The sequence below is a fragment of the Artibeus jamaicensis genome, unplaced genomic scaffold, assembly GCF_021234435.1.
Source record: "Artibeus jamaicensis isolate MK-2021 breed Jamaican fruit bat unplaced genomic scaffold, CSHL_Jam_final scaffold_2693, whole genome shotgun sequence".
Taxonomy (NCBI): Eukaryota; Metazoa; Chordata; class Mammalia; order Chiroptera; family Phyllostomidae; genus Artibeus; species Artibeus jamaicensis.
Genome location: NW_026522033.1, coordinates 238,794 through 254,000, shown reverse-complemented (window position 1 = coordinate 254,000; position 15,207 = coordinate 238,794). Strand labels below are relative to the sequence as shown.

Genomic DNA, 15,207 nt, shown 5'->3' with positions numbered 1-15,207 from the left:
GACTGTGGGGACACAGGAAACAGGGCCCCCAAAGCCACAGTGGGTGGTGTGTCCTGAGGAGGAAGTGCTACCAGGTGAGAGCCCCTCCCTCAGAGGAGGCTGTCCCAGAGCCCCCTGCTGGCGAGGGCCCTGCTGTGTGTGGGGGTGGGGGGTCCCCCAAGTGCTGACCCATCAGGGGGCTGGCTGGGTGGGGAGGTGACAGGTCAGGCAGGAGGTGGCACTGGCAGCTGAGGACAGAGGAGCCACGGGTGTGGGTCATCAGAGGGAGAGTCGGGGGAGGTGCTTGTGCGGCAGCTGTCTGTCTGCCCAGGGAAAAGGGAAGTCTGGGCGCTTGCTGTCGGGGCACCAGGGATGTTTAGTGCGTTCACGGGGCCTGATGAGAAAGGGGAGCAGGGAGATGCCCCTTCTCTCTGTCAAAGTGACTGTCAGGAAGCATCACAGGCAAACCCCACACCTGCTATGGACCAGGTGTGTCCCTCTGCCTCACACACCAAGGCTCACCAGAGTTCTGTCGTCTCGGCGTGATTTAGAGAATAGAGACCATCCAGTGTCCCGTCCTCCCCTCCCCAGCACCTGCGAGAGGGCCTCTAAGGTCTCCTGTCCTCAGAGTGGGTGCAGGAAGGTCTAGGTGACAAGGGGGACCTGTGAGCCCCTCTGCCAGCACCAAGCACAGACAGCACCTGAGATCTGGGGCCTCAGTCTCCACCCGGCCCTGGTGGGCACAGCCAGCGGCCTCTGCTGCAGCCCCAGCAGGGTTCTGGGCCCGGTCTCAGCCCTGCTGCTGTTCCCTGGGCCCTGGGCAGGGGCACAGCCTCCTGCACCCAGCAGGGCTCCAGTCTCTCCCAGCGTCACACGTGTTGTCCCCAGACTGCACTCAGGATCGTGTGCATGAGAGCTTCCCCTTTGCAGCAGGACATGGATGTAGCAAGTCCCGGAACACCCCTGACCCCACACTTCCTGAGCACTGTGCCGGCTGCAGGCTCCGCCCTTCACCCTCTACCTGCTGGTGGGGCAGGTGCAGGCCTGGCCATGGGCCCCCGTGACAGCCCCCTCCTGGTCCTGGGTGAGTGCTGGACTGGAGGGGTAGAGTCCCGGACGGAGCGGGTGGGAGCCTGGGGAGGCGTCCGCATCCCTGCTGGGTCCTGACTGCAGTCCAGGAGACTCATGGACCCTCCTGGGGGTCAGACCCCTCAGCTCTGGTCCTGACCCACGTCTGAGCATGGAAGGTTGAGTCCTAGAGCAGGGGCCTGGGTGTGGGCACAGGTTCAGACTGAGGACCTGTTTGGGAGAGGGGACTGGGGCGTCGTTGAAACTCAGAGCAAGAAGAAGGGCTGTGCTCAGAGGTGAAGCTGAGGAGGGAGCTGGACACTCTCGGGGGCTGAGTCCTGCCTCCATCAGGGCCCCTGACTGCAGCCCCGGGGGGAGGCCGGGCGCTGGGCGTTTTTCTCACCACAGCTTCTCTCCCAGTGCTCTGCCTGAGCCAGACCGTCCACACGCAGGAGGGTGAGTCTACAGTTTTAAATTCCATTTTTCATGAATGTTGTTTGTTCTGACCAAGTGTAAATATTCCTTAGAGGGCTATGGTGGCTCGTCTTCAGCTCGGATGAGACCCAGGCCCCTGTCTCTGTCTGGGTGGGTCTGTCCTCACGCTGTGTGACCCGCTGATCTGGGGAGAGGCAGCCTTTCCTTCACTTCCACACACACCCTGGTCCCGCTGGACCTGACCTCCTCTCAGGCTCACTGTGTTCTCACTGGGCTGGTTCACCCGTGGCTGTCAGCTCTTTATCCCTTCCCTGTGACTCCCAGACAGGTCAGCTGTCCCTCCTTGTCCCTGTCCCGAGACTCCCACACTCACCTGGGAGTCACCACGTGTGGCTGTCGGTTTGCACGATCCCTTCGTCATCCTCTGTGCTCCCTGGACCCTCCAGACAGGGAGGCAGTTTCCTGTGTGTTAGTCTTGTGTTTGTGGGGCCAGGGGCACATGGGGCCCCTCTGTAGACAGACAGAGAGGAACTAGGATGAAGTGGCAAGGTAGAGAATGCAGTGGGAACAGAGCTGAGTGCTGCTCAGAGGATGGCCCTGGAGACAGGAATTCCCACCCACTGGGGTCATGTGACCAGATCTGGGGGGAGCTCCACCCACCCTGGACTTCCAGGGGAGCTCTGCAGCCCTCATTGGTCCCCACGGTGTCTCCCAGCTGCTCTTCAGTCCTGGACCAGGCCACTCCCACTTCTCTTACTCCTGCCTCCTCGTCCCCACACCTGAACCATCACCCTCACCCTCTGCTCCCCTCTCAGAGTCTCTGTCCCCTAGAGAGTGGTTTTGGCTGGGAGCACTGACCAGGTCTCAGCCTGCACTGACCCTCTCTGCCCCGTGTCACCCTGAGAAAAGCCCAACATGTGACCAGAACTCAGGGTCCTGTGTCAGGGGCATCACTCTGCAGTGATGAGGACTCACAGTCACTGGAGTGGATGTGGGGGGTGGTGTTTGGGGACAGGATGGTGGGAGGTTCTGAATTGGGTGGTGGGGATGCTTGGACAACTCTGCCAGTTTGCTAAAAGGAAAGATGTGAACCCAGAAAATGGGGGTCTGTGATAACTGCTGACTTCCTCCTGAGGGACCCTGAGATCTGCTCTGCATCCTCCCAGGGGTCCTGCCCAAACCCTCCATCAGGGCCGAGCCGGGTCCTGTGATCCGCCGGGGACAGCCTGTGACCATCGTGTGCCGGGGCCCAGCTGCAGTTGACACATTCCGTCTGGAGGAGAAGAACAGAAAAACTGACCTTTGGGATCAGACAGGCACGGTTCATGTGGATTTGCATTGGGCAGAGGCCACATACCACATTGACTCAATGAATGAAAGCACTGCTGGGAGCTATTTCTGCCTCTATCGCAAAGGGCCCCACTGGTCTGAGCGCAGTGACGTCCTGGAGCTGAAGGTGACAGACGAGGATGTCTTCCCTCCACCCTCAGGTTTGCCCCAGGTCCCTGCACCCTGTCCCCAGCCCTGTCCTCTGTCCCATCTCCCTGCCCACCCGCTGGCGCCCAGCCCTGTGGCTCCCCTGCCCCCCTGCACTCCTGTCCCTTGTTCTTCATTGGAACTCAGGTCCCTGGAACCGTTTTCCCATCTGGACGTCAAGGTGGCCTGGACAATGAGGCCCAGCATGGGGTGGGCTGGGAGCTGTCTTGCAAGACTTGGTGGGGAGTGGACTTCCAGGGACAGACCCCCTTCAAGGGACCTTTGGTCCTTTCACTCAGAATGGTTTTCAGATGACTTTGTTCACTTGGACAAACTCCATGGGGCAACAGGCAATGTGTCCCCTGCGGGTGGTCCATCCACCACTGCACAAGTCATGTGGTCCACGGGGTCCCTGACCAGAGCTAGAAGGTGGTTTCAGGACCTCTGGGATGAGGCTGTCCTTCCAGTCTGTGTGGTCAGCTCCTGAGATGTACCGCAGTCAGGGTTTCAATGACCCACTTAGGAATGGTGACGAGGAGGGAGGAATTCTTCCTTCACAACCTGGAACTGTCTCTCCCTTTGCTCTCTATGCTGCTGTGACTCAGACTCCCCTGGGTCAGTGGGCAGGTTCAGAGTATCCTGATCTGTGACCCCTCACTGCCCTGGGGGCATGTGGGGGACACGGTGACCCTGATAGGTGGGGTTAGCCCTCAGGACCTCCTGGCCAAGTGGCCAAGTGAGGTGGGTCCCACCCACCCTGTGTGTGTCTGGACCAAAGAGCAGCTGCTTCACCTGATGTATCAGGGATGGTGGGTCAATCTGAGGGGTGTCCAGCTTCTCAGAAACATAGAAGCAGAGAATTCCATCCAGCTGTCTTCACATGTCCCTGTCCCCATTCCTGGGAGTCCAGGGGGTGTCCTCTGTACTGAGAGGGGCAGAGAAAGAGGCGGGGTGTGGACACTGTGGGAGCTGCAGGGCCAGGCTGAGAGGAACGGGCCCAGGAGGGACCCAGGCTCAGGGCTTCTCCTGCCCCCTCACAGGAGCCCCTCCTGGGCTGGGGAGTGGGGACCTCAGCCTGGGGGACCCCTCCTTGGGGTTCTGCTGGGGAGGGGGCAGCGGGGTGGCAGTGGGGAGGGGTCCTGCTTCTCTCCTGGGGGGTGGACCCTCTGCAGGCAGGGACACTTTGCATTCTCTAGAGGAAGAGGCCTGTTCAGCCTGGGGGTGTGAGATCCGGGAGGGGAGACTCACCCTGGATCCCTGAGCAAGTCTGAGTTTGCACTGGGCCCTGCACTGGGTGCTGTGGTGACTGGTAGTGAAGCCTGGGGGTGCGGACTCAGGGGCCTGGAGGTGGGGGGGCAGGGGCTGGGTGCTCCCAGGGGAGGGAGGGTCTGTGCAGGAGACAAACACTGGTGCTTTCTCAGTCCCAGGAACAGCCCCTGAAGTCACCCCCCCACCCACAGGACCAGTCTCCCAGACAGGTAAGGCACCTGGGAGCATGTCCAGGGCAGTGCTGGAAGGGACGGGCCTGCCCAATAAAGGAGGAGCTCCTGCCTCTCAGGCCCTGGGATTGGCTGATTCTTGTCCACCTCTCAGTGACCCCCTGTCCTCTGCTTCCAGCCCCCGCCTCCCAGAATTACACGGTGGGGAACTGTGTCCGCATTGGCCTGGCTGGCGTGGTGTTGCTGATCCTGGTGGGGATTCTGGCAGAGGCTGGGCGCAGCCGGCACAGGTGGCCCCACGGACCGCAGGGGTGGACAGAAGTGAGCTCCTTCCAGAAAAATTAGTCTCCAAACCCCCAGGAGGGGCCTCCCCTAGAGCCTGAGACTCACACTGGAGCCCCAGAGACCCTGAATCATGTCCATTCTGTGAATTTGACAGTGCTCCAGGTGAGGCTGCCCCGTGCCTGGGACTCTGTCCTCGGAAGTGGCAGGAGCAGCAGGGACCTGCCTCCTGTGTGGTCCGTCTCCTTCCCCAGGGTTTGGCTCTGAGTCAGACACTCACCCCACTCACAGCCCAGCCCCACTGCTGCCCGGGTCTCCTCCCTTCTCTCCTGGGTCTCAGACAGGCCCCAGGTATCTGCAGCCTCTGCCCCCCTCTTCCTCTCCTGGAGCCCTGCCTTCTCACCTGCTCTCTGGGGACCAGGCACGTGCTGCTCAAGACTTTGGTCTCACCCACACCTGTCACCTGTGGGACTGCACCTGCTCTGGGCCCCCACCCACCCACCTCTGTCTCTGGAGTTGTGTCTGCCTCCTGCATCTGAATCCTCACTTCCTACCCGACTTGGATCTAAAGTCCAGGAAATGGACACCAGACAGAACCAGAGTGAATATCACTGCACACTCCTCAGGACGACTGTGGCTGAAATTATTTTTAAATGGTGGGCACTAGACTTACTGGGGGTGGGTAACTTCCTAAGTTATGTAAACGTCTAACCCCCGTGCTGTACACTTGGAATAGTACTCTGTGTCCACTGTAACTGAAGAATAATTAAACGTACTAATGTAAAACAGCAAGTGTGCAAGGCTGTGGAGGAACGGGAGCCCCTGCGCCCCCTGGTGGGGACGCAAAGTGGTGCAGCCTCTGAGTGGGTCTGCAGGCTGTTCCTCAGAACTCGACAGGGAACCTCCATCCACCCAGCAGCCCCAGTCCGGGTTCAGTGGCAGGGAGGTGAGAGCAGGGACCTGGACACTTGTCCCTGTGCCCCCAGGACAGCTTGACTCACAAAGGTCAAGGGCATCACAGGCTCCTCAGAGGTGGAGGAGGAAGCCGACCCTGGGTCCAAGTGTCACCTTCTGAGAAGGACCCACTGGATTTGAAGACAAGTGGGGAAGGGGCCCCATGTCACAGAATTTGAGCTCTCTAGACGCTGGAAGACAAGGGAGGGTCGCTCCCTGGAGCCTCCAGGAGAGAAGGCTGCTGCACACACCTCAAGGTCAGCCTGTTCTGACTCCGTACCTCCTGGACCTGGAGATCACACATCCCAGGACTGTGAGCCACCACACTGATGCGCGTTGTCACAGCAGTGTGGGCGGCGTCAGAAACCTGGTGTCTGACTCTCTGCGGTCTTAGGAAGCCCCCGAGCTTCTGGAAACTTGGGCAGAGGTTTCTGACAAGCCTCTGACCTCGCCCCTGACACTTCTCCCCAACTCGGCCTCCAGAGTGGGAAGCCCAGCCCAGCAGTCAGTGGGCCCTGGCGTCTGGGGGATGCAGCTTGATTCTGAGACACCATATTTGGCTGTGCTGCACCCCAGCTGTGTCCTGGTGCGGCCAGGACTTAGGACAGGAGGAGGGCCAGTCACCTGGTCTCCCGCAGAGAGGGCTGGGCATGGACACTCCAGTCCTCCCCCCCTCCCCCGCACAGACCCCACTCGGGGAGGGGCGGCTCCGTCTGCTCCCCCTGGGGCTGTTCTTCTCCAGGGAAGCGCCGCCCCCTCTCTGCTCGGGTCTGAGCCAGTCTCGGGGAGGTGGGGGCTGCTCCAGGACAGGCGCCCTGCCTGCAAGGTGCCTGTGTCCTGCTGGGAGCTGGGGCCCCCTCCCTGTGAGCTGCCGCTCATGCCCCAGACCTGTCCTCAGAAGGTCCTTCCCCCCCCCCCCACCGGCTGTGCTTTCTGAGACATCCTCACTCTCCTTAGCTGGGCCCCGTCGCCAAGCTTTGTAGATGGACAGGGAGTCCAGGCCCATCTATGCTCCTGCCCTGGACAAGGGGCCCCCACGGTCTTAGGTCCCTTTCACTGGGAACAATATTTAGAAAGCGTGACCTGGGGTTGCATGAACTGAGGACTGCTGCGGTTCTGCTGTGTATGGACCCCTTAGTGTCAGGGAGGATGCACCGCGTCCATCCACACAGGCGTTTCCCAGCTGGGGTGAGGGTACAGGTTCATTTATGTTCTTCCCGTGTCCCTTTTACGAAAACCTAATTCCTTAGAAATTCATAGACTTCCTTTTTATATTTATTGGCTTTACCCTGTAACCATGGTGAGTGAATATCAGTAAGCTCGTATTTGTTTTTATTTGTTTATATTCATGTCAGAGTGTGTTTTTCATCTTTTATATCTTAATTGTGTGTTGCATATGTAGAATATTTTCAGGTTTCAGAAGCGACAACGACCTAGAATGGTGCACTCAGAGATAACCAGGTGATTCTATCCCCTTCCTCTTGTTCCCCTACATATCGTCAGTGGCTATTTTTGTTAGTTTCTGGTTTGCAGAATGAAAAGGAAGAAATGTGAGACAGCAGGTAAATAGACACATAATCTTATTTTACCTACTCTTTCTCTTTTAAAAGATTTTATTTATTTATTTTTAGACAGTGGAAGGGAGAGAGAAAAAGAGGAAAGAAACATCAATTTGTGGTTGCCTCTCAAACCGCCCCCTACTGGAGACCTGGCGTATAACCCAGGCTTGTGCCCTGATTGGGAATCGAACCAGGGACCTCTTGCTTCACAGGCGGGCACCCAATCTCCTGAGCCACACCAGACAGGGCCATGTGTATCTTCTTGATCCACTGATGGGCACTTAGGCTGACTACTTAACATGGCTATGGTGAATAATGCTGCAATAAACATGGCAGTAGTTTTATCTGTTGAGTATCCTGCTTTCATTTCCTTTGGATGTACACCAAGAAGTACATTGCTGCATGCTATGATTGGTCTACATTTTTAACTTTTCGAGGATCCTCCGTACTGTTTTCCATAGTGTCAGGACCCATCACAGGTCATCCCCACACCTGCTCTGGACAAGTTGCGGCCTTTCTGCCTTAAACACTAGGCTCACCACAGTGCTGTTATCTGGGCATCATTTAGAGAACAGAGGCCGTCCAGCATCCCCCCCTCCCCTCCCCAGCACTCAGGAGCGGGCTGCTAAGGGCTCTTTGTCTCCAAAGTGGGTGCAGGAAGTTCTAGGAGACACAGTGAACCTGGGGCCCGTGAATGTCAGGAGAGGCCTCAGGCCCAGCATGGTTCTCTCCTGCCACACGGAATGCAGCCCAGACAGTCCCCAGATCCAGGACACCACATGGGGTGTGATTTCAGAGCCTCTTCCCTCCTCACGTTTCCATAAAGGCAGCGTTGGCTGCAATGGGATGGGAGAACCAGCAGCTTCTCAGAAAACAAAAAAACCACACGCCTCACGACTGCTTGAACTCCCAATGCTGCTTTAGTCCTTTAAGAACAGTGTTGGAGCTCAGCCTCCAGACTCCCTCCCCAAGAGGACAGATGCCGGGAAGAAACAGGAAGCAGCTGGGGGCCATCCCCCAACTAAAGGGGAGAAAAGTGGACATCACTCATCACTTCCCCTTCCCCAAACCAGTCCCAGGATCTCTGCATAACAGTGACCTTCTGCATCTTGTTAAATTAAAAACATTTACTTTAGCAAAAAATCACCCAGGAACTGGAGGGATGATGGGTATAAATACACGTTTATAGATCTCCCCTTGCTTTTCATGCTCAGTGAGGACAGAAAGCACAGGTTTGCCATGGGGCAGGGCTGCCAAGGGGGCAGAATGAGTTGTTGGGGAGGATGTGGGAATTGTCTGGACACTTCCTCATGTCCTGGTCCATCTGCTCCATCCGTGGGAAAACCAGGGAGGCCCTGACTGGTGTAGCTCAGTGAGATGGGTGTCTTCCCACAAACCAGAGCATCTCCGGTTTGATTCCTGGTTAGGGCACATGCTAGACTTGAAGGCTGGGTCCCCGTTTGGGGGCATGTAGTAGGCAAATGATTCGTGTTTCTGTCACACATCGATGTTTCCCTCTCTCCTCCTGTATCTTTCTCTCTAAAAATAAATAAAATCTTAAAATAAAAAAACCACGAACAAACAGAAAGAGAGGACATTGCCAAAGTACAAGTCCTGGCCCCACTTGCTGACCTAAATAGTAGCTGGTCTTTAACCTCAGGGGACCCTGAGGTCACCATGAAGCTGAGACTGAAGCCTCAGGAAGAAGGTCATTCCCTAGAGAGAGCTCTGGGGTCCTGCAGACAGGCCACCTAGTGACCCCGTTGCTGCTGGGTGAGCCCCGCACATGGGGGCCATCTGCCTCGCTGGGGGCAGCACCCACCAGTCTCTGTCAGTTTCTCACACATGACATACCCAACCCTGACTGAGGAAGGTCTGGAATTAGCCCTTCCTCTTTGCATGAGGACATTGATGTAGCAAACTCGGGAACACCACTGACCCCACACTCCCTGGCCACTGCACCAGCTGCAGGCTCTGTCCTCCACTCTCCAGCTTCCAGACGGTGCAGGCTGCAGGGCTGGCCATGGGCCTCCGTCCCAGCTCCCTCCTGGTCCTCGGTGAGAGCTGGAATGAAGGGATACCATCCTGGGACAAATGGGTTGATAACCTGGGGAGGTGTCTTCATTCCTTTTGAGTTCTGACTCCAGCCCAGGAAACTCCTGGTCCCTCCTGAGAGTCTGATCCTTCAGCTCTGGCTCCAACAACCCAAGTCTACCCATGGAAGGCTGGGTCCCAGAATTAGGTACCTGGGAGTGGGACAGGTTCAGACTGAGGACCTGTTTGGGAGAGGGGACTGGGGCTTCACTGAAACTCAGAGCAAGAAGAAGGGCTGTGCTCAGAGGTGAAGCTGAGGAGGGAGCTGGACACTCTCAGGGGCTGAGCCCGGCCTCCATCTGGGCCCCTGACTTCAGCCCCGGGGGGGAGGCCAGGTACTGGGTGTTTGTCTTACAGTAGCTTCTCTTCCAGTGCTCTGCCTGGGCCAGACCGTCCACATGCAGAACAGTAAGTCTACCTTTTAAACTCAATTGCTTTTATATATGTTGTGTTTTCTGGCAAAGTATTAACATTCCTTCGAGTGCTCTGATGGCTTTTCTTCAGCCTCGATGGCACCCAGGCCCTTCTGTCTGTGTCTGGATGGGTCTGTTCCTACGCTGTCTGACCCACTGATCTGCGGAGCTGCCACCTTTCCTTCCACTTCCTCAAACACTGTTGTCCTACTGGCTTCACCCCGTCCCCTCCCTGGCTGACATCCCCTCTCACTGGGCTTGGCAGTTGTCACTTGGGGTCTCAGCTCAGTGCCCCTCCCTGTGACTCTCAGAGGAGGTCAGTGGTCAGTGATCTGCCCCGAGACTCTCACACTCCGGGGGTGCCTGTCACCCACCGTGCGTGGCTGTGCACGACCCCTTCATCGGCCTCTGTGCTCCCTCTTCCTTCCAGTCAAGGAGGCAGGTGACTGTGTGTGTGAGTCTCGTGTTTGTGGGGTCAGAGGCAGATGGGGCGCCTCTGTAGATGGAGAGGAACTGGGATGTGGATGAAAGGATGAGTGAGGGGCTGACCCAGGGAACCAGAGGGGAACCTTGGTCAGCGTCTGCCTTTATCAAGCTTGTGAGACCTGGGTGCCATGTTTCTTTTCAGGGATAAGAGCCCTCTCCTCCCCCCTCCCAGCCACATGGCACACATGGGGCTTCAGGACCCTCAGTACTAGAAATGGGAACAGGCTGCGAGGAAGGTAGAGGATGCAGTGGGAACAGAGCTGAGTGCTGCTCAGAGAACGGCCCTGGAGACGGGAATTCCCACCCACTGGGGTCATGTGACCAATCTGGGTGGAGCTCTACCTCCCTGGCTTTCAGGGGAGCTCTGCAGCCCGCCTTGGTCCCCACAGTGCCACCCAGCTGTGCTTCAGTCCTGGCCCAGGTCACTGCCACATCTCAGACACCTGCTTCTCTGTCCCCACATGTGACCCATCACCCTCACCCTCTGCCCCTTCCTCGTCCCCTAGAAAGTGGTCGTGGGCAGAGAGAGGTGACTGACTCCTCTTCACCTCACTCCAGTGTCACCCTGAGAACAGCCCGACATGTGACAAGACTCATGTCACAGGGTCCTGTGTCAGGGGGGTCACTCTGCAGTGATGAGGCTTCACAGTCACTGGAGTGGTTGTGGGGGTGGTGTTTGGGGAAAGGATGGTGGGAGGTTCTGAACTGGCTTGTGGAGATGGTTGCACAACTCTGCACGTTTGCTGAAAACATGGAAGGGAATCCAGAAAACAGGGACTGTGAATGTGGTGACTTCCTCCAGAGAGACCCTGAGATCTGCTCTGCTTCCTCCCAGGGGTCTTGCCCAAACCCTCCATCAGGTCTGAGCCAGGCCCTGTGATCCGCCGGGGACAGCCTGTGACCATTGTGTGCCTGGGCCCTGCCTGGGCTGAGCTGTTCCGTTTGGTGGATGAGAATGTCAGAAAAGTCCTCCCAGATCAGACAAACGTGTCTCAGCGTGGTCTTCACTGGGCACAGGCCACATTCCACATCAAGGCTGTGAGTGGGGACACTGCGGGGAGTTATCGCTGCCTCTATAACAAAGGGCCCAGCTGGTCTGATCCCAGTGAGATCCTGGAGCTGAAGGTGACAGAGGAGGATGTCTCCACTCTTTTCTCAGGTTTGCCCCAGGTCCCTGCACCCTGTCCCCAGCCCTGTCCTCTGTCCCAGGCTCCCTGCTCCCCTCTGGCCCCCAGCCCTGTGTCTCCCCTCCCCCTCTGCACTCCTGTCCCTTGTCCTTCTCACCTGGTTCATGGTCCTGCAAACTTGATCCTATCTGGACACCATAGTGGTCTGGACACTGAGCTGTCTTGCAGGGTTGGAGAGTGTGAACTTCCAGGGACAGACCCCCTTTAAGGGATCATTGGTCCTTTCACTCAGAATGGTTTCCAGCTGATTTTGTTCACTTGGGCAGAGTCAGTGGGGCCTCAGGCAGCATGTCCCGTGTGGGTGGTCCATCCACCCCTGGGCAAGTCACGGGGTTCATGGGGCCCATGACCAGGTATGGACAGTGCTTTGGTGGACCTCTGGGATGAGGCTGTCCTTCCAGTCTGTGTGGTCAGCCTCCGAGAGGTCCTGCAGTCAGAGTCTAAGTGACCAGCTCAGGGATGGTGACCAGGAGGGAGGAATTCTTCCTTCACAACCTGGAACTGTCTCTCCCTTAGCTCTCTGTGCTGCTGTGACTCAGACTCCCCTGGTTAGTGGCAGGTCCAGTGTATCCTGACCTGTGACCCCTCACTGTCCTGGGGGCCTGTGGGGGACACAGTGACCCTGATAGGTGGGGTTAGCCCTCAGGACTCCTTGACCCTGTGTCCAGGTGAGGTGGGTCCCACCCACCCTGTGTGTGTCTGGACCAGGGAGCACCTGCTTCATGTGATGTATCAGGGATGGTGTGTCATTCTGGGTGGTGTCCAGCTTCTCAGAAACTTGGAAGCAGAGAATTCCATCCCAGTCTCCTAAGGTGCCTGACCCGATTCCTGAGAGTCCAGGGGGCATCCTCTGTACTGAGAGGGGCAGAGAAAGAGGCCAGGTGTGGATACTGTGGGAGCTGCAGGGCCAGGCTGAGAGGGACGGGCCCAGGAGGGACCCAGGCTCAGGGCTTCTCCTGCCCCCTCACAGGAGCCCCTCCTGGGCTGGGGAGTGGGGACCTCAGCCTGGGGCCTCCTCTCTGGGGGCTCTGCTGGGGAGTGGGCAGTAGACTGGCAGTGGGGAGGGGTCCTGCTTCTCTCCTGGGGGGTGGACCCTCTGCAGGCAGGGACACTTTGCATTCTCTAGAGTCAGAGGCCTCTTCAGCCTGGGGGTGTGAGATCCGGGAGGGGAGACTCACCCTGGATCCCTGAGCAAGTCTGAGTTTGCACTGAGCCCTGCACTGGGTGCTGTGGTGACTGGTAGTGACGCCTGGGGGTGCGGACCCAGGGGCCTGGAGGTGGGGAGGGCAGGGGCTGGGTGCTCCCAGGGAAGGGAGGGTCTGTGCAGGAGACAAACACGGGTGCTTTCTCAGTCCCAGGAACAGCCTCTGAAGTCACCCCCCCACCCACAGGACCAGTCTCCCAGACGGGTAAGGCACCTGGGAGCATGTCCAGGGCAGTGCTGGAAGGGATGGGCCTGCCCAATAAAGGAGGAGCTCCTGCCTCTCAGGCCCTGGGATTGGCTGATTCTTGTCCACCTCTCAGTGACTCCCTGTCCTGTGTTTCCAGCCCCCTCCTCCCAGAATTACACGGTGGGGAACTATGTCTGCATGGGCCTGGCTGGCGTGGTGTTGCTGATCCTGGTGGGGATTCTGGCAGAGGCTGCGCACAGCCGGCACAGGTGGCCACACAGACCACAGGAGTGGACACAACTGAGCTCCTGCCAGAGAAATTAGACTCCAAACCCCCAGGAGGGTCCTTGCCCAAGGCCCCAGGCTCCCAATGGAGCCCAAGAGACCCAGAATCATGTCCATTCTGTGAATTTGACAATGCTCCAGGTGAGGCTGCCCCGTGCCTGGGACTCTGTCCTGGGAAGTGGCAGGAGCAGCAGGGACCTGCCTCCTGTGTGGTCCGTCTCCTTCCCCAGGGTTTGGCTCTGAGTCAGACACTCACCCCACTCACAGCCCAGCCCCACTGCTGCCCGGGTCTCCTCCCTTCTCTCCTGGGTCTCAGACAGGCCCCAGGTATCTGCAGCCTCTGCCCCCCTCTTCCTCTCCTGGAGCCCTGCCTTCTCACCTGCTCTCTGGGGACCAGGCACATGCTGCTCAAGACTTTTGTCTCACCCACACCTGTCACCTGTGGGACTGTGCCTGTTCTGGGCCCCGGCCCACCCACCTATGTTCCTGGAGTGGTGTCTGCCTCCTGCATCTGAATCCTCACTTCCCACCTGACTTGGATCTAAAGTCCAGGGAAGGGACTCAGCCGAAAAACCACAGTGAGGTATCACTGCAGACTCCTCAGGACGACTCTGGCTGAAATTATTTTTAAATGGTGGGCACTAGACTCACTGGGGGCGGGGGTCACTTCCTAAGGTATGTAAATGTCTAACCCCTGTGCTGTACACTTGGAACAGTACACTGTAGTCCACTGTAACTGAAGAATAATTAAACGTACTAATGTAAAAATAGCAAGTGTGCAAGGCTGTGGAGGAACGGGAGCCCCTGCGCCCCCTGGTGGGGACACAAAGTGGTGCAGGCTCTGAGCGGATCTGCAGGCCGTTCCTCAGAACTCGACAGGGAACCTCCACCCACCCAGCAGCCCCAGTCCGGGTTCAGGGGCAGGGAGGTGAGAGTAGGGACGTGGACACTTGTCCCTGTGCCCCCAGGACAGCGTGACTCACAAAGGTCAAGGGCATCACAGGCTCCTCAGAGGTGGAGGAGGAAGCAGACAAGGTCCCAGAGACACCTCCTGAGAAGGACCCACTGACTTTGAAAACATGGGGGGCAGGGGCCAGAGTCACAGAACACGGGGTCTCTAGACGCTGGAAGACAAGGGAGGGTCGCTCCCCGGAGCCTCCAGGAGAGAAGGCTGCTGCACACACCTCAAGGTCAGCCCGTTCTGACTCCCCACCTCCTGGACCCCGAGATCACACATTCCAGGACTGTGAGCAGTGAGCGACCACACTGGTGCGCATTTGTCACAGCAGCGCGGGGAGTCTCCGGAGCCTGGCCTCCGACCCTCTGGGGTCTCAGGAAGCCTCCCAGCTTCCAAAAATTGGGGCAGAGGTTTCTGACAAGCCTCTGACCTCACTCCTGACACTTCACCCAAAGTACGCCTCGAGAGTGGGAAGCCCAGCCCGGCAGGCGGTGGGCTCCGTTGTTGGGGAGACGCAGCTTGATTCTGAGACGCCCAGTGTGTGGCCCCGCTGAACCCGCGCTGGGTCCCCGCGAGGCCTGGACCCAGGACAGGACGAGGGCCACTCACCTGGTCTCCCACATACAGGGCTGGGCAGGGATAGTCCCGCCCTCCCCTGTCCCCAGACGGACCTCACTGATGGAGGGGTCCAGCTCCCTCTGCTCCCCCTGGGGCCCCTCCTCTCCAGGGAAGCGCCGCCCCCTCTCTGCTCGGGTCTGAGCCAGTCTCGGGGAGGTGGGGGCTGCTCCAGGGAAGGCGCGCTGCCTGCAAGGTGTCTGCGTCCTGCTGGGAGCTGGGTCTCCTCCCTGTGAGATGGCGCTCGTTCCCCAGACCTGTCCTCGGAAGGTCCTTTCCCGCTGACTTTCTGAGACATCCTCGCTCTCCTTAGCTGGGCCCTTTGTAGAATGACAGGGATCCTGGGCCCATCTGTGCTCCTGCCCTGAACCAGAGCCCCCTAGTTCTTGGGTCCCCTTTATGGACAGCATGACCTGGGCTTACGTGAGCTGAGGACGGCTGGGGTTTTGCTGTGTATGGACCCCTTAGTGTCAGGGAGGACGCACCGCGTCCATCCATTTCCCACCTGGGGTGAGGGTACAGGTTCATTTATGTTGGACCCTTATTTGAAATGCAATTCCTAGCAAATTCATAGATTTCCTCTTTT

The 15,207-nt window shown here is 58.2% G+C and overlaps 1 protein-coding gene across 3 annotated transcripts; it reads left to right on the top strand.

Moving 5' to 3' along the window:
- The first annotated feature begins 929 nt into the window (after nt 1-929).
- LOC119060072 (leukocyte-associated immunoglobulin-like receptor 2) lies at nt 930-13,808 on the top strand. 3 transcript variants are annotated; one of them, XM_053656711.1, is made up of 5 exons: nt 930-1,063; nt 9,659-9,694; nt 11,021-11,344; nt 12,725-12,781; nt 12,921-13,808. In XM_053656711.1, exons 1-5 carry the CDS (start codon nt 1,030-1,032, stop codon nt 13,085-13,087), a joined length of 618 nt encoding a protein of 205 aa, XP_053512686.1. In that variant the 5' UTR covers nt 930-1,029; the 3' UTR covers nt 13,088-13,808. The 3 variants fall into 3 exon arrangements, with proteins under 3 accessions (XP_053512686.1, XP_053512687.1, XP_053512685.1); XM_053656712.1 differs by lacking the exon at nt 930-1,063 and adding an exon at nt 9,120-9,249 and having other exon boundaries at nt 12,764-12,781; XM_053656710.1 differs by lacking the exon at nt 930-1,063 and adding an exon at nt 9,120-9,249.
- Nucleotides 13,809-15,207: the final 1,399 nt, after the last annotated feature.